This window comes from Podarcis tiliguerta, assembly GCF_965153285.1.
Source record: "Podarcis tiliguerta genome assembly, chromosome: 1".
In the NCBI taxonomy this organism is placed as follows: Eukaryota; Metazoa; Chordata; class Lepidosauria; order Squamata; family Lacertidae; genus Podarcis; species Podarcis tiliguerta.
Window position 1 is genome coordinate 14,679,399 of NC_139534.1, and position 18,167 is coordinate 14,697,565.

At 44.9% G+C, this 18,167-nt stretch overlaps 1 protein-coding gene across 6 annotated transcripts in view; it reads left to right on the forward strand.

The window, feature by feature from the left end:
• The window catches only part of MYO1B (myosin IB), a 140,860-nt gene that overhangs the window by 40,001 nt on the left and 82,692 nt on the right, over positions 1-18,167 (forward strand). For all 6 annotated transcript variants that reach the window (XM_083406587.1, XM_083406583.1, XM_083406586.1 and 3 more), the window contains exon 3: positions 7,132-7,247. In XM_083406587.1, coding sequence (XP_083262713.1) covers positions 7,132-7,247 — 116 coding nt within the window. The remainder of the gene's footprint in view (positions 1-7,131; positions 7,248-18,167) is intronic.

An 18,167-nucleotide genomic window follows, 5' to 3' on the forward strand; every position in this document is an offset into this window, starting at 1 on the left:
CTCTCTCTCTTATGACAATTCACTTGTCCCAGTGTGCGAGAAGGAAAAACACGCATGATGGAAATGGCATTAACTATGGACTAAGTCCCAGTACCTGCCAACCTAGCAGTTCGAAAGCACCCCCGGGTGCAAGTAGATAAATAGGGACCGCTTACTGGTGGGAAGGTAAACAGCGTTTCCGTGTGCTGCGCTGGCTCGCCAGAGCAGCTTCGTCACGCTGGCCACGTGACCCGGAAGTGTCTCCGGACAGCGCTGGCCCCCGGCCTCTTAAGTGAGATGGGCGCACAACCCTAGAGTCGGACACGACTGGCCCGTACGGGCAGGGGTACCTTTACCTTTATGGACTAAGTCAGAGGTTTTTAGACTGTGGTTGCCAACCTGGCTGCCCAGAAATCTCCACATATGCACAACTGGATCTGCACCAATAAGTTTTGGGAATTTGGGGAATTTTGAACACTGAACCCACGAAGAGAGTTCACCCTTCAAAATGCCTCTAGCTGCTCCTTCCCAGATCCTGGAGCCTTGTAAGAAAGGGGAAACAGTATCCACTCCTTCAGCTGCCTCTCTGCTCCAAATTGCAGCGTCCTGAGACTGTTTATATATTTTTTTGAGTCAGGGCTTTGTTACCCACATTTGCATATAATGTATAATTTGCCCCTGAGGTGATAGCTAGGTGGGGGTTAGAAGCTATGGTTAAATCCGTTATAGTTCAAAGCAAGAAGTATAAATGGAAGGTTTGTCATTTCGGTGTCTTTTTTGGAGGGTTAATTACATAACCAGGTTACAAATATTCCAGGGTGGGGAAGCAATAGCATTTTTAAAAATACTCTTCTTTTTTCCCCTAGCAAGGCTTACAAGCTCTGCTGAGTAGGTCATTTAGCCTCTAAACATAGGTACCAGGGCACACATGTATATTAAATAACACTGGAAGGGACGTTGCGGGACAGGGAAGACTATGTGCTCTTTGAGCAAAGGAAGGAAATGCTCCTAAATACTTATAGAACCGGGTTCTGAAATTAGTTACGTTTTTGTTTGTATGGTTTTCTCAGGGCCGCTTTGCAGGACTTGGGTGTCTAGTTGCAGCCCCGAATTACAGACCTGAAGGGTGTGCTTAGAAAATCGAACAAAATTGGCTCTTGACCAGGAGCCTACTGAATGTTTTTTTTTTTAATAATATTTATTAAATGTTTAATAGTTACAGAAAGAAAAAAAATGAAGAAATAAAAATTTAACAGACAATACATCAAAAGTAAAAAAAGAAAAACAGTACAACAAAACAACAAGAAAAAGCAAAAACATTTAAAAACACATCCAAATTTTCATATCTTTATCTTTCATTTGCTTGTTTCCTCGACTTCCTCACACCTCGCTTTTTGGTATTCTAGTTCAAATCAGCTGGTTCAGCAAATCCTTTCCCTCTTTCTCAATTTTTTTGTTCTATAGTTTATCTTAACACAATCTAACTTTAAATTTTCCACTTTGGCCCTTTAACAATCAATTTTTCCATAATTCTTAACAACATTTCTGCTAAAACCATATAACTTCATTCCAGCATTCTTCTAACATTCATTAATTTTACAATATTTCTGTAGATATACTTTAATTTTTTCCCAATCTTCTTCCATCGACTCTTCTCCCTGGTCTCGGATTCTGCCTGTCATTTCCGCCATTTCCATGTAGTCCATTAGCTTCATCTGCCACTCTTCCCAGGTGGGTAGATCTTGTGTCTTCAGGAGCCTACTGAATGTTGGACTCCCCTTCGATTATTTAATGTGGCGTTGGAATATTTCGGGACTTGTTCTGCCTGAGGTGTTGGTGAATGTGGGACTCCTTTAATTTAGACTGAAGCCAACTGTGGCCTTATCAGCAAAGTTTATATGGGCTTATATTCTTTCCCCATCTCTTTGGTTTAATATTAGTGTTTCCAATTCTTTGCAAGCTTATGCCCAGGTTCTGGCACATACATAAAAGCCAGCACACACATCAAAAAGCCTAGTTGTTGGATGCAATAAAAGTGCTGCTGCTTTGTGGGCAATAACCACAGGGCTATGCAAATGTCATTTTAAGGCATGCTGTGGCAGCATGACATTTGGGTCACCGCTAATCAAATTTCCTCTCTTGCACCCTGGTTTCAAAGATTGGTTAAAGTGGGCTTGCCAGTCTGTTCCCAGGGGAATCTGGTTAGTGTCTTGTGTTGCCCTTGCTGGGCTTCAGCAATCTTGCTTTCTTCATGAGGTTTGGAGCTATCTTGTCTTAGGATAATGATAGTAATGATAATGAATAGTCTGTGGTGCAGCTAGGCCAAAATCTAGGGGTCTGCAGCCCAGGGGTCCCCTAATGACTACATAGAGAGCAGCAGGAGGTGGAGACAGCGACAAACATGCCTCAGGTCTGTACCTGGCCCAGCTCCAGCAAGCTGGGCTGCCGCTGGTCTCCACAATACGCTTTCTTCCAATATGCCTTGAAATCATTTTATAATTGGTGCTGGCCTGCCAGGTTGTAGATCTTCATTTTATTACTTTTATTTTACTGTTTTGTTATTGTTTTCTACCACAAAATGGTTCTTATTTCCTGGTTTTAACACCAGGACAGCAGAAGCAAGTTCTCCTTTATTTCTGTAGCCATAATGGTGCTGGGATTTCAGCAGAGGTGGATTTAGGGCAGCATGGTTGATTCCTCCACACACAGCGCAACAGCCAATAGGGTGCCTTCCTGCCTCCTTCCCAAAGCCTAGTAAGTGCTGGGCTTTGGGAAGGAGGTGTGAGGGCTCTGACAGGGTCATAGAGTCCTCCTGCCTTCTTCCCGCAATAATAATACAATAATTAATAATAATAATAATAATAATAATAATAATAATAATTTATTTATACCCCACCCATCCGGCTGAGTTTCCCCAACCACTCTAGGCAGCTCCCAACAGATTAAAAACAGAATAAAACATTGAACATTACAAACTTCAGGTGTCTTCTAAAAGTCAGATAGTTGTTTATTTCCTTGACATCTGATGGGAGGGCATTCCACAGGGTGGGCGCCACTACCGAGAAGACCCTCTGCCTGGTTCCCTGTAACTTTGCTTCTCACAGTGAGGGAACTGCCAGAAGGCCTTTGGAACTGGTCCTCAGTTTCTGGGCAGAACGATGGGGGTGGAGACGCGCCTTTAGGTATACTGGGCCGAGGCCGTTTAGGGTTTTAAAGGTCAGCACCAACACTTTGAATTGTGCTCGGAAACGTACTAGGAGCCAATTCGGGTCTTTCAGGACCAGTGTTATATGGTCTCGGCAGCCGCTCCCAGTCACTAGTCTAGCTGCCGCATTCTGGATTAGTTGTAGTTTCTGGGTCACCTTCAAAGGTAGCCCCACATAGAGCGCACTGCAGTAGTCCAAGTGGGAGGTTACTACAGCATGCACCACTCTGGTGAGACAGTCCGTGGGCAGGTAGGGTCTCAGCCTGCGTACCAGATGGAGCTGGTAGACATCTGCCCTGGACACAGAATTGACCTGTGCCTCCATGGACAGCCGTGAGTCCAAAATGACTCCCAGGCTGTACACCTGCTCCTTCAAGGGCACAGTTACCCCATTTAGGACCAGGGAGTCCTCCACACTCGCCTGCCCCCTGTCCCCCCAAAACAGTACTTCTGTCTTGACAGGATTCAGCCTCAATCTGTTAGCCGCCATCCATCCTCCAACCACCTTCAGCTTGGTGAATGAGGATGGAGGGCTCTAGGATCTTGCCGGAGTCTCACACCTCCTCCTCAAAGACCAGCAGCCTCCCTTACCCAGCTTTGCGAAGGTGGTGCAAGGGTTGGGGTGTTTGTGTGTGTCAAATTTTGACCTTTGCACAGGGTGCAATATACTCAAGGTCCATCCCTGATTTATGTAGGATCACCATATTTCAAAAAGTGAAAATCCAGACACAAAATATGAGAATGTGCATGGACACTGCTTTGGGTACATGTTTTGCTTCAACATATCTGGATAGTAGCAGCAGTGGTGGAAGGATGGGGTGAAACGTCCATTGTGTTCTTCACAATTGAAGTAATAAGCATGGCCTGATGAGACCATTGAGTCCAGGGTCAACAATCGCCCAGCTGCACCACACCACTGTGTGTGCCACAGTGAATGGCTTTTTCTATCAGAGGTTTTAATGGGCTTTCGTTGCAGAAATTGTTTGAGCATGATCCAGGGCATTCTTCCATATTTTAGAATGTGTGAACTTTTTGAGATGAGAGCGTCTGGTAAGAAAGAACTAGTATTAATGAATAGGGGAGGCAGCATTTCTAGAAACCCTGAAACGATTGGTTGCTAAGGGACTCTGTTCCAGAGTTTTTACTGAGCATGCATGTATATGCTGTTCTGATTTTGGAAGAACACTTTGTGTGCTCTCACAAGGAAGATCCATGTAGTATTCATACTGCAAACCTCCAAAAAGGCCACTTCTGATTTTACTTCTGGGGCAGAGTAGCTACCGTAATACAACCTCTTGCTATTTTCCTGTTTCTTTTTTTCACCTCTTGCCAGTTCAAGGTGCCTTTAGACCGAGAGCAACCAAGAGTGTCCACTGGTACTTATTGCCTCCAGAGCAGAATAACATTCTATTTCAGGATAATCTCTTTTCGCTTCTTTGGGTCAGTGCCTTACAAGCCCTTGTGGGCCCAGTTCATTATTGTATTATGTCACACAGTGATGAGATGAGTGGAAACTGGATCTGTCTACCTGCTGGCTTGTGTTTGTTTTGGATCTCAGCGGCTCAAATAATGAGCAGATCCATGGCTTTGCAATGGTTTTAGTGGTGGCGGGTGGCGCTGTGGGTAAAACCTCAGGGCCTAGGAATTGCCGATCGTATAGTCGGTGGTTCGAATCCTCGCAGCGGGGTGAGCTCCCATCATTTGGTCCCAGCTCCTGCCCACCTAGCAGTTCGAAAGCACCCTTAAGTGCAAGTAGATAAATATGTACCACTTTATAGCAGGAAGGTAAACGGTGTTTCCGTGTGCTGCGCTGGTGCTGGCTCGCCAGAGCAGCTTCGTCACACTGGCCACGTGACCCGGAAGTGTCTTCGGACAGCGCTGGCCCCGGCCTCTTAAGCGAGATGGGCGTGCAACCCCAGAGTTGGTCACGACTGGCCTGTACGGGCAGGGGTACCTTTACCTTTACCTTTAACACATGTTAGGGGACGCGGGTGGTGTGGTGGGTTAAACCACAGAGCCTAGGACTTGCCAATCAGAAGGTCAGCGGTTCGAATCCCCGTGACGGGGTGAGCTCCTGTTGCTCGGTCGCTGCTCCTGCCAACCTAGCAGTTCAAAAGCACGTCAAAGTGCAAGTAGATAAATAGGTACCGCTCCAGCGGGAAGGTTAATGGTGTTTCCATGTGCTGCTCTGGTTTGCCAAAAGCGGCTTAGTCATGCTGGCCACATGACCCGGAAGCTGTCCGCCGGCTGCCTCGGCCAATAAAGCGAGATGAGCGCCGCAACCCCAGAGTCGGTCACGACTGGACCTAATGGTCAGGGGTTCCTTTACCTTTTTAACACATGTTAGAACTTATGTAACATGGCAACAGCCAGATTCCATCCATCAGTCTTAGTGAAGTGTGTGTGTGTGTCAACTATTAATGCCCAGATAAGCCAAATTGTGGCCCAGGCTTACACAAACTTCTGTGGCAAAGCAGAGCGAGAGGAATTCAGATCAATGTCTTCCTGTGCTTTGATCACGAGACCAGTCCTTTGGGGCTGCAGTTCCAAAATAGTAGCAGTATAAGAACTTGCAGCAAGCCGTAGATATTCTAATCCCTTCGATGCTGTGGCATTTTCTTCCCCCTACCCATAGGAGTTCTGTTTTCATCACTGGAATGCAATTGCACTCATTCCATGCTCAAGGAATTAAGTCATTTATATCTGGACTTGTTTATACTGGAGTCCTGGTGGGAAGGAGGGTTTTGTGTGGGAAAATTCTCTTTCCCTGGCGTTCCGCACGCCCCACCTCTTCCCATTGCTGGGACTGTAACACAGTTAACTTTGGAGTGAATCTGTAGGTGACGAAATTAGTGCAAAGAGTTCTTTCTGAGTCGTACCGAACCCAAAGCAGTGACTTCTTGACGTACTTCAGCTTCAACAAGAGAACATGGATGTGCCCCTGACTAGGCGTCGTTCTTTGACCTCTTGAATAAAATGGGTTATTTTAGGATGTGGTATACTGGATTTGGAGTCCACAGTTGGTTCCTCACTCTCAGAATATCAGAACAGCTTACAAAAAAAGAAAAAATAGCACCCCCAGTTCTTCTCAGACGACAACCTTTTGTATCTTACTTAATTTCCCCTTATGTTGTCTGAAGACGATTCCCCCCCCCCCAAGAATTTGAGTTCAAATATGCAGTGCTTTTGTGCGGTAGTTGTTTGAGACACCCCCCCCCCCCCCCAGTTTCTTGAGACCTTTGCTGATTATATGGTATCAAATCACAGTTCATCTGTCTTCACTTCCAGCTGTATTTTCCTCTTGCCATTCAGTAATGAGAGATGAAGTCATCCTGCTTTTTGAGCATTTGTAAAATACGAACGTGACGTTTTGCCAAAACGCTCTTCAATATTACTAAATATGAAGGGCTCCCCACCCCCCTTTGGGATTTGCATCCTTTTAAATGGAGCAACAGAGCCTTTAGGGTAGGTTATAGCATAATGCTTCTCACTTTGTAAAGTATGCACAGGCCTAAACAAATCCAAAAACATTCTTCACAGAATCATAGATTTATAGAGTTGGAAGGGACCATAAGGGCCATCTAGTCCAACCCTCTGCAATGCATGATTATTTCACCCAGCGTATGACTCCAACCCACGACCCTGATATTAAGAGTGTTATCCTCTACCGACTTGCTGGTTTTGTGTTCTTAAGGGCAAAATAATATTTCATGATAAATTCATCGAGTTAATCCTGTATTTCACTTTACTTTTTAGAATTAAAGCTGGGTTGTTGTTTTTTAATTTGGCCAGTTTTGAAATTTCCTTCATATTTGGGGGGTTCAGGTGATAATTGTTCCAATGCAAATGATAAGGTAGAGAGAGGTAAGCATTCCTTAATGTGTTTTGTAAGTTAAATTGTCACATCAGCTGTTAAAACTCCACTGTGCATTCTTTCTTTTCGGCAGACTTACATCGGTAGTGTGGTGATATCGATAAATCCATACAGATTGCTCCCTATTTATTCCCCAGAAAAAGTGGAAGAATACAGAAACAGAAACTTCTATGAACTCAGACCTCACATGTAAGTATGTAAAAAGTTTCAGGTTCTTCTTCTTCTTCAAGAAATGCAGCTTATAGACGGGAACAGCTGTTTCCTGCAAGTCACAGAATGTGTTTGATCCATCGTGCCTTTGATTATCTCTAAGTTTAATCGCAGAATTTTTTGTTCCAAGGGAAGAAATCTGGATATTTTATTCACTGATTGTAGTAGAAGTTGGCCTTACAGATGACATTGCTTTCTAGTTATATCTTAGGCCAGAATTAGATGACACAGCAGATGCTTGGTGGCCACTGAAAATAGGAGCCCTGTGTTTTGCGCTCTCTCCTACTCTTCCTGCCTTCAGTAACTAGACCTGACTGGGAGGCAGGGAGGGAGAGGAAGTGGCTAGAGGAGTATTTGCAAATGAATGGATGGACATGGAAAAGTTGAAAGGTTAACCTTGCAAGGCAAGCTGGGTTAGGACTACCTGCTTGCTGAAATGGTAGACATGTCGCATGTAATGTTAAGTCAAGCCTCCATGTTCCTCCCCTGGTCCTCCTGCTGTTGCCATGCTAATTCTGGCTAAGCTGTGGGCTGGTTTAGCACTACCTCTGAATCTCCACGAATCATATGCTGGGAGCCAAGAACAAATCTTGGTTGAAACTCGTGGCTTATCAGGAATGAGACAAACTGTGAGCCCAACTTTGGAGGTCAAATGCGAAGCCAGACCGTGACTTAGCCCTGGGAGGCATGTCATCAGCAGGATTGGGGAAGAAGGGCTGCAACCACAATCTTCAGTTTTGTTATTTGTGCTAAGCCGCGGTTTACAAATGGAGATTCCTAACTCAGTTTGTTTTGTAATGTTAACTGGGTCAAAGTGCATTTCTTCCTTTGGCCAGGGATGTGGGTCCTCTGTCCTTCATCACTCCCTTCTTTTCCTTCTTCCTGTCACAATTTTAGTTGCGCCTTCTATTTATAAAAAACTTCCTGTCACCTCGCTTTCGCCCTTGCTCTGTATCAAGAAAGTTCCATGATTAAATGTTCTGATATCTCTGCAAACCGAAACCTTGCAAATTGAGATTGGGTATATGTAATTCCAAATTGAGAATAGGGCTTTGCATATACAGTGGTGCCTCGCAAGACGAAATTAATTCGTTCCGCGAGCTTTTTCGTTGTGCGAGTTTTTTCGTCTTGCGAAACACCACTGCATTTAAACACTGACAACAGCGGGGAGGGGCGGGGAGAAGCAGGACAGCTGCCGCAGCCGGTACCTCAGACTCACCCGCGCGTTGTGGCCACCGCGCAACGCGGCTGCTGGAGGGCGGTGGGGCTCAGGAGCGCGACTTTGGCTGCAACGCTGGCTGCTGGCGGCAACAGCTCTCTGAGGGGAGCGCGCGAGGGCGGTGGGCAGCGGCGCGAGGCACTAACCGTCAGCCGGAAGGTGGGAGGGAGCCGGAGGAGCCGTCAGCGGGAAGGTGAGAGGGAGCCGGAGGAGCGGGGAAGCGAGCGTGCGTGCAGTGACCGTCGCCATGACACGAGAGGCAGGGCCGTTTCGTCTAGCGAAGCAAGCCCTTAGGAAAATCCGTCTTGCGAAGCACCTCAGAAGACGAAAAACCCTTTCGTCTAGCGAGTTTTTCGTCTTCTGAGGCATTCGTCTTGCTGGGTACCACTGTATATCCCTCCTTTTTCAACAAGGGGCACATGGTTCACCCTCCTCCTCAGTTAATCCCTACAATGACCCTGTGAGATAGGCTAAGAGGCTGTGACTGGCCTGAGATCACTTGAGCTTCATGACTGAGTGGGAATTTGAACCCTGATCTCCCAGGTCCTAGTCCGATACTCTACCACTACACCACACTGACTTCCTAGAGTACTTCTGCTATGGGGGCAGCTATATAAATTAATTGTTTGATGTATTGATGTGTTGAGGGTTTTTTCTTTAAAAATGAAGCTGTATAGAAATGATGATGATGACGATGATGATAAATTCCATGGCAAAAAAAGGTGTCTAGACCTTCCATTGTCGCTACTGTAGCCTAGGCTTAAGGTGCCATTTGGCAATTACCGTATTTTTGGCTCTATAAGACGCACCAGACCACAAGACGCACCTAGGTTTTGGAGGAGGAAAACAAGAAAAAAAATATTCTGAATTTCGGAAGCCAAAACAGCAAGAGGGATCGCTGCGCAGTGAAAGCAGCAATCCCTCTTGCTGTTCTGGCTTCTGTGATAGCTGTGCAGCCTGCATTCGCTCCATAAGACGCACACACATTTCCCCTTGCTTTTTAGGAGGGAAAAAGTGAGTCTTATAGAGCAAAAAATACGGTAGCTTATGCCTCTGAATTTCTAACTGCTCCCAATTCCCTCAGCTGGGAGTTGGTGGGAGTTGCAGCTGAGGAACAACTCTGTTCTAAGATTTACTTGTACTCAGATTCTCAGTCTGGTCCTTTTTGGAAGAAATGAGGGATTTGTTCTTTACCCATCAACCCACTCCTTTTGTTGCTTTTGCCTTCTCAGAAAACCACTGAAATTGTTTAGTTCTGTGCGACAATGCCTGGTATAGGAGTAATCATGGCAATAGCCTGAGCCATCTCTGCATTCTAGGCACTCCCCAGTGCATCAACAGCATCTGCAGATGTATCACTAGGAAAATCCCCAAGAGATAACAGGAATCTGTGTTTGCCAAGGAGGCCATGAAATCCTGATGTCTACCAAGCGAATAAGTATTGGCATCCAATGTCAAAGCTCCGCATGGAAGCCTCAAGCCCCGCCTCTGAGACCACCTTAACTACCGCTGCGATTTTGCCGGAGGGCAAAGAAAAAACTTTTGCTGGTGTGCTTTGTGTGGTTCTGGCCCACTTCTGCCCGATCTCACTTTGAGCAGCGAGGGAAGAATGTGCTGAGGAAGCAGGAAGGCAAATGTCAGGCTAAGAGGTCATGGGATGTGCAGTTCTGTATCACTGGAGAACAAATTAAAGACAGACATCAGGAAAACAAAATCTTAAATAACAGTTCCTTCCAACTTAATGCTTCCCTCTTATCTGGTATTCATGTGCTGCTTATTAGTACATATGCATACCCTCCAACATTTCTCTGGTGAAAATAGGGACATCCTATTCATTCATCATCATCATCATCATCATCCCCCCACCCATCTGACTGGGTTGCCCCAGCCACTCTGGGCGCCTTCCAACATAATAAGAGCATTATAAAACATTAAACATTTAAAAGCTTCCCCATTCAAGGCTGCCGTCAGGTGTCTTCTAAAGGTTGTACGGTGGTACCTCAGGTTACATACGCTTCAGGTTACAGACTCCGCTAACCCAGAAATATTACCTCGGGTTAAGAACTTTGCTTCAGGATGAGAACAGAAATCGTGCAATGGCGGCACTGCGGCAGTGGGAGGCCCCATTAGCTAAAGTGGTACCTCAGGTTAAGAACAGTTTCAGGTTAAGAACGGACCTCCAGAACGAATTAAGTACTTAACCCGAGGTACCACTGTATAGTTACTTATCTCCCTGGCATCTGTTGTGAGGGTATTCCCTATACAGGACTGCCTTCAGGTTCTATAGATACTTATCTCCTTGCCTCAGAGGTCAAATAACTCCATACTCACCAACATTTCTTTGACGAAAAATAGGAACGTCCTAAGGATAGCTCTGGGACGCGGGTGGCGCTGTGGGTTAAACCACAGAGCCTAGGACTTGCCGATCAGAAGGTCAGCGGTTTGAATCCCCATGACGGGGTGAGCTCCCATTGCTTGGTCCCTGCTCCTGCCAACCTAGCAGTTCAAAAGCGCTTCAAAGTGCAAGTAGTTAAATAGGTACTGCTCCGGTGGGAAGGTAAAGGGCGTTTCTGTGTGCTGCTCTGGTTCCCCAGACGCGGCTTAGTCATGCTGGCCACATGACCCGGAAGCTGTATGCTGGCTCCCTCGACCAATAAAGCGAGATGAGCGCCGCAACCCCAGAGTCGGCCACAACTGGACCTAATGGTCAGGGGTCCCTTTACCTTTTAAAGGATAGCTCAGCTGGTAGACCATGAGACTTTTCATCTCAGGGTCGTGGGTTCAAAACCCACAATGGGCAAAAGATTCCTGCATTGCAGGGGGTTGGACTAGATGACCCTCATGGTCTCTTCCAACTCTACAATTCTATGATTAGGACATTCTGGGATCAAATCTGAAACTGGGACAGCTTCTGCAAATCTGGGACTGTCCCTGGAAAATAGGGAGACTTGGAGGGTCTGCATATGGTTTGAGTACATGCATAACAGATATATGTGGCAAGGTAAGAAAAATGTGTCTTATGAGGACAGGCAAAGCACTGTCTCTTTTTGTTGACATTTTAAAAGCACCATTAGCTACTAAATTAACCACATTTCTGGGTCCAAATGATGGGTGCCGCCACCCTGTACTTGCCTTCTCTGTTCTACGTTAATGGCAGATGTTAGAGACACTCCTTAAATGTGTGTGTGTATATAAGCAAAATAAATAGTTGTTTATTGTGCCCCCTCCCCTTGGGGTGGCAGTTTTGGGGGGAGAAGAGCGAAACCTCCTAAGTTTCCTGTAGCAGTATAGCCGGCCATGTGGTTATATATGGCTCCTCTTGCAGGGTTGTGCTTGGAAACTTGCTAATTACAGTTGCAGCCTTATTTTAAGTCTTACCAAGAATTGATACTTTTTGAAGCCATCAGGGTTCCAGTAAAACAAAAGTGAAAAGTAGACTCAGTCAAGGTAGGGTGGTCTCAAAAGGCCACTGAGTGTCCTTTAACCTGATAATTATGTGCTGCTTAGCTTTCCTGGTTTCAGTATTGAACTGTTACTGAACAGTATTATGTACACTGGGATGTTAGGCCTTTTTGTGGCAGATATACTGTATTTTTCGCTCTATAAGACGCACCAGACCACAAGACTCACCTAGTTTTTGGAGGAGGAAAACAAGGAAAAAAATATTCTGAATCTCAGAAGCCAGAACAGCAAGAGGGATCACTGCACAGTGAAAGCAGCAATCCCTCTTGCTGTTCTGGCTTCTGGGATAGCCATGCAGCCTGCATTCGCTCCATAAGACGCACACACATTTCCCCTTACTTTTTAGGAGGGAAAAAGTGAGCCTTATAGAGCAAAAAATACGGTAATTCATGCATCTGAGCTGGAGCCTTGCAGGGGCGGGGGGAATCATATACCATCTATTAAAAAATGGGGAAGAAAGCTTGGATGAATGGTTTTAAAATGTGTGCATAGCTATCTTTTTATAGAACTCCCACCTATTTTGAATACATAATTCTCTCTGTGTGGTGTGTGTTCACATCAATCCCTGTGGAACTGGGTGGTGGTTTGAAAGTGTCCAGAAGGCATGGAGAATTCGGCTAACTTTTTCTAAAAGGAAGTTGCATTTTTTCCCCCAGACTAGTGTGTAGGGGGTTGTGGAATTCACTCTGCAGCTATGCCTTCCCTCGGGCCACTCAGATCTATGTGGATGTTAACAGTGCGATGATGCAGATACTTTTGCATTCTCCCTGGCTGTGTGGAATTCGCCAGACATGCCCTGCAGCAAACTTCACCCTTAACTCCCGGACCCCATGAAAATGGTTGGGGGTTTTCAGCATACCCCTTAAACATTTTTGCCCTCCATAATCAAAGCACATACTTAATCTGTATGGAACTCTTAACAAGCACACATAGCACAGTGCAGCAGACTGATGCTAATTAAAAAAACAAACACATTAGTGAAAATAAAATATTTGGTCTTGAGGCCCAGGCTGCTGAGAAGAGCCACACCAAACTGGCACATTTTTAGGGAAAAGTTAAGAAGTCTCCATCCCTCTAGTGTAATGAAAATCATGGGCCCCAGGGCTTTGCAAGCTGCTTCTGGTAATTTGGCTTGGGTCAAAGCAGCCTCTCTGTCTCCAGTATCAGCAAATAAAATAAATTGAGTACAGAGCAAAGGACACATATTCCTTCGTGTTCTTCAACCTTTTTGTGGATCACCTGAATGGAATTTATGGGTATCCCAGTAGTCTGTATGGCATAGTTTGAGAAACCTCTTACTTACAAGTCACTTCTGTCTTTTAGAAGGCAGACAAAAATATTCTGTTTGGGTAAGCCCTTATGGCATCAGATGTGGGGCAGGTGAGGAACAGGCCAGGGGTTCCCCGTGGCTGCTATAGTTTATACCATAGCTTAACACACCTCCCCCAAATGTCAGTTGTGACTTCACTCATTGGCTAAGAACACTTAAATATGTTAGGTGAAGGTAAAGGGACCCCTGACCATTAGGTCCAGTCGTGACCGACTCTGGGGTTGCGGTGCTCATCTCACTTTATTGGCCGAGGGAGCTGACGTACAGCTTCCGGGTCATGTGGCCAGCATGACTAAGCCACTTCTGGCGAACCAGAGCAGCGCACGGAAATGCCATTTACCTTCCCGCCGGAGTGGTACCTATTTATCTACTTGCACTTTGACGTGCTTTCAAACTGCTAGGTTGGCAGGAGCAGGGACCAAGCAACAGGAGCTCACCCCGTCACAGGGATTCGAACCGCTGACCTTCTGATCGGCAAGTCCTAGGCTCTGGGGTTTAACCCACAACACCACCCGTGTCCCTACTAAATATGTTAGTAGGCACATTTATCATGAAAGAATGGGACATAGTGATGCTTGCACAGTTTGCCTCTTGAGTTCTTGAAGGACTTGAATTTCTTTTCTCTTTTTAATGAAAATTGGCAATTGGATACACCTAGTAGCATGGCTAGAATCAAGGTAAAAGTAAAGGTAATCCTGACCGTTAGGTCCAGTTGCGGACTCTGGGGTTGTGGCGCTCATCTCGCTCTATAAGCTGAGGGAGCTGGTGTTTGTCCGCAGACAGTTTCCGGGTGAAGTGGCCAGCATGACAAAGCCACTTCTGGCGAATTAGAGCAGCGCACGGAAACACCCGTTTATCTTCCCACTGGAGTGGTACCTATTTATCTACTTGCACTTTGACGTGCTTTCAAACTGCTAGGTGGGCAGGAGGTGGGACCGAACAAGGGGACCTCACCCCATCATGGGGATTTGAACCGCAAACCTTCTGATCGGCAAGCCCTAGGCTCTGTGGTTTAGACCACAGCGCCACCCGCGTTCCAGAATCAAGGTAGAACCTGGTGAATCAGGCAATATGGCAACCCTAGTGGATACCTAAATTAAATTTCAGTTGGCACTCCTATCCTAAGACCTCCTCTAAAATACTTTGCAGTGCTCACTTCTTTGTGAAATTCCTAATGTTCTTGTTCTTGTATGTCAGGATTATGAATCAGAAATAGTTAAAATTCTTTCACTAGAACACTGTTTAGATTTCCTGTTACCAGCAAGATCTCTTATTGCTCAATGTTCATAGTGAACTGCCAGCCTTGCTTTGGTGACCAAGTTTATAAAGTAATGTTCATAAAGTGAGCATCTGGTGAGAGAACTGCTAACTTCAGTATTTCACCATATTGTATATGTGTATTTTCTTAATGAAACTTTTTTGTGTCTGGAGTATTTAATGGCCTGTAATTTTTTTTTAGGAGATGGCATGCGCTTCTGCTCTCGATTCTACGCCTAGATATATTTTTAATTAATTGGTTCTGTAGGATTAGAATTGTGTTGAGAGCTACATTTTGTTTATGTAATGGGAAGTGGTTTTGCAAATTGGTTCTACCAGATTCCGACCGTAGCTTAATGATGTTGGGGCCTTTTCTCAGTAAAGCTGAGAAAACAATGCGCTTGTAAACGTAAACACATCTGCAGTCTTTGAGCATTGACACATGGACACTTCCATTGTAGACTACTGTGCGGCCTCGCAAGTATATTTAGAAAGAGGAAAAAAACACAGACAGTCATTAAAAGATACCAGGCTGCTTATGCCAGGATTGCCAACTGTATTATTAAAAAAATTGTGCCCAGTGCTTGGAGCCCTCTGGAAAAATGGATGAAGTTAGTAGTATTTAATGCAGAGGGAGTCTGTTCACCTAAGGTGCACAATTTAAAAGCTGATGGGGACGCCTCTCCCATCTCGCCCCTTGATTTCTGGCTACTGGCTTAGAAGCGAATCTAAACCACAACCAGGCCATTTCTATTTCTGGTTGGTTGGCAACCCTTGTCTCCTATATGACCAATGCCCTGAAAACCAAGACTTCCCCACTTAGATGAGATCCTAACTTTCCACATGTAACTAGGGTGGTTAAACATTGAAGGGGATGTGCAATTCTATTACAGTGGTACCTTGGTTCTCAAACTTAATTCGTTCCTCAAGTCCGTTCCGAAACCAAAGCGTTCCAAAACCAAGGCACGCTTTCCCATAGAAAGTAATGCAAAACGATTAATCCGTTCCAGACTTTTAAAAACAACCCCTAAAACTGCAATTTAACATGAATTTTATGATCTAACGATCTAGCAATAAACAATGTACTGCAGTCACACAATTAATCAATCAGTAGCTGAACTGGGTTCCAGACAGTCACAAAAACAAAAACAAAAATGCAAAATAAATAAGCAAAAACAGACAGACCTCAGTGTAACACTCAAAATGGAAGTGTAACACTCAAATCACCATCGTAACACTCAAAACGAAAGTGTGGCACTCAAAACAGAGCATGTTCGACTTCTGAAAAAAGTTCGCAAACCGGAACACTTATTTCCGGGTTTGCAGTGTTTGGGTTCCGAGTTGTTTGAGTACCAAGGCGTTTGAGAACCAAGGTACCACTTTATTATCATCATCATCAATGCATTTATTATTAATAATAATAATCATAATAAGAAACCTACGCCATTGAAATTTTAGGAGCTTTGGTCTTGAAGATAGCTGGTCTTGGAGAGACAGATGTTTTAGCAGTGCCCAGATGTTTGCCCAAATGAGCGGGGAGAGCATGACCACACACTCTGCCTCCATTCTTTAGGGTCCCCAGCCACATGGGCAGAGCCTACACACAAATTTTATGTGCATAGGTTCATTTAGACAGTTACACTTGGCTTTAGCTGAGATTCCTGCATTTCAGGGAGTTGGACTAAATGACCCTTTGGGTCCCTTCCAATTCTGTGATTCTGCACCAAATGTGTGCAGGAAGCAGTGTTTCCCAGTCACCACTCTTCTTGCATTCGGACAAATGTCTGAACAGTAAACCCTAAGTTTGGTCTTAATTTTAGACTAGGAAATGCTCCCATTGTCTTAAAAAGTGAAATGTGAGCTGATTTTCAATTTGGCAAGGGAGGGAAGCCTTTAGTGAACTTGTGGGATGCAGATTAAATTCTGAGATAGTAGTGACATTCTGACCAGGTGCGGCGGTGATGGGGGGCATAATTCCGCCCCCCCAAAGTAAACCTGGACCTAGCAGTTTCCGACAGGTCAGTTTATGGATGGATTTCAGGAAACTGTAAAGCGTCAAACCCATCACCCAAATCCAAAAGGGGTAAGGGAGTCAGAAGTCAACATTGCTTAGTTTAAGTTGTTATTCTAAATAAGAAGTGTGAAGATGTGCCCTGTGTAAATGAAAGAGATATAAACTAAAGTATTTGGCACGAGTGCTGATGGTTCTCTCTTATATTCCTTTTGTTCCTAGTAAATATGACCATTAGTTGTAGAGGCCCCTAGTTGCAATTAACAGCAGCTGCCTGTCCCTTTCATTGAAAATGTGTCATTTATATTTAAGGCTTTATTTTTCCCCTCCCTGCTTCAATTTACAGCATACAAATGGCATCCATCTGCTGCCCTAAGTGTCTTTGGCCATTATTCAAAGTAACAATAAGGGTGGCAGCAATAAGTCCTTAGAAACAGCTATTTTGCTGAAAAGCTGATAGCTTGAACCTCACCCCCTAAGCAAATCCTTAATAAATAGGCTAGCCTATCTTGCTTGAATTTGGGATTTTAACTGTCTTTGGGAAGCTTTGGATTTATAAAAGGGAACAAAAGTTTCTAGCTATTAAGATACACATAATTTTATTAAATGCGTACAAGATGGAACCAACAGTTTTTGATAACTTAAATGTTAAAGCCAGAATTGAATGATGGCTTTGGCTTAGAGCAGTGGCTCCTAATTAGCCAAGTACTGCAGACCCCCTGTTTTTCCAAAAGCCAAACCATGGACCCCTTGCTTTTGAAAATGTTGAAATCTCTGTGGTAGTTTTTCTTATGTGACTAGTACCACCATAGCTCCAACATGTCCCAGCTCCAACTGGGGATGCATGTCTTCCGGGACAAGCTCTAACGCGAGTCATATGACCCACACGAGAGCACAGCCCCCACCAACAGATGTCCCAGACAGTTGATGGGTATGTGCCATACATTTGTTCATGCAGGTTGAGGACTTTATTATCCGTATACTAACATAGCAATCCTAACATAAGGTAAAGGTAAAGGGACCCCTGGCTGTGGATGACTCTGGGGTTGCGGTGCTCATCTCACTTTATTGGCCGAGGGAGCAGGCGTACAGCTTCCGGGTCATGTGGCCAGCATGACTAAGCCGTTTCTGGCGAACCAGAGCAGCACACTGAAACGCTGTTTACCTTTCTGCCAGAGCGGTACCTATTTATCTACTTGCACTTTGATGTGCTTTCAAACTGTTAGGTGGGCAGGAGCAAGGACCGAGCAACGGGAGCTCACCCCATCGTGGGGATTCGAACCGCTGACCTTCTGATCAGCAAGCCCTAGGCTCTGTGGTTTAACCCACAGTGCCACCCACATCCCTAACATAGTTTCATCCTTATTTCAGACATTTAGCTGGTGATCTCTCTCTCTCTCTCTCTCTCTCTCTCTCTACCTCTCTCACCCACACACACTCACCCACCCCAATATTGGAGTGGAAGCTCAAATAAAACCTGCTTTAGCATTTTTAGGTTTCTAAATTCTTGGTAATGTTGTAGAAATGTATTATATTAAAGCAATGTGTGTGTATACTTTCTTTCTTTCTTTTAGAATCACAATGATTTTCACTTTTCAATATTAAGAACTTCAACTTTTT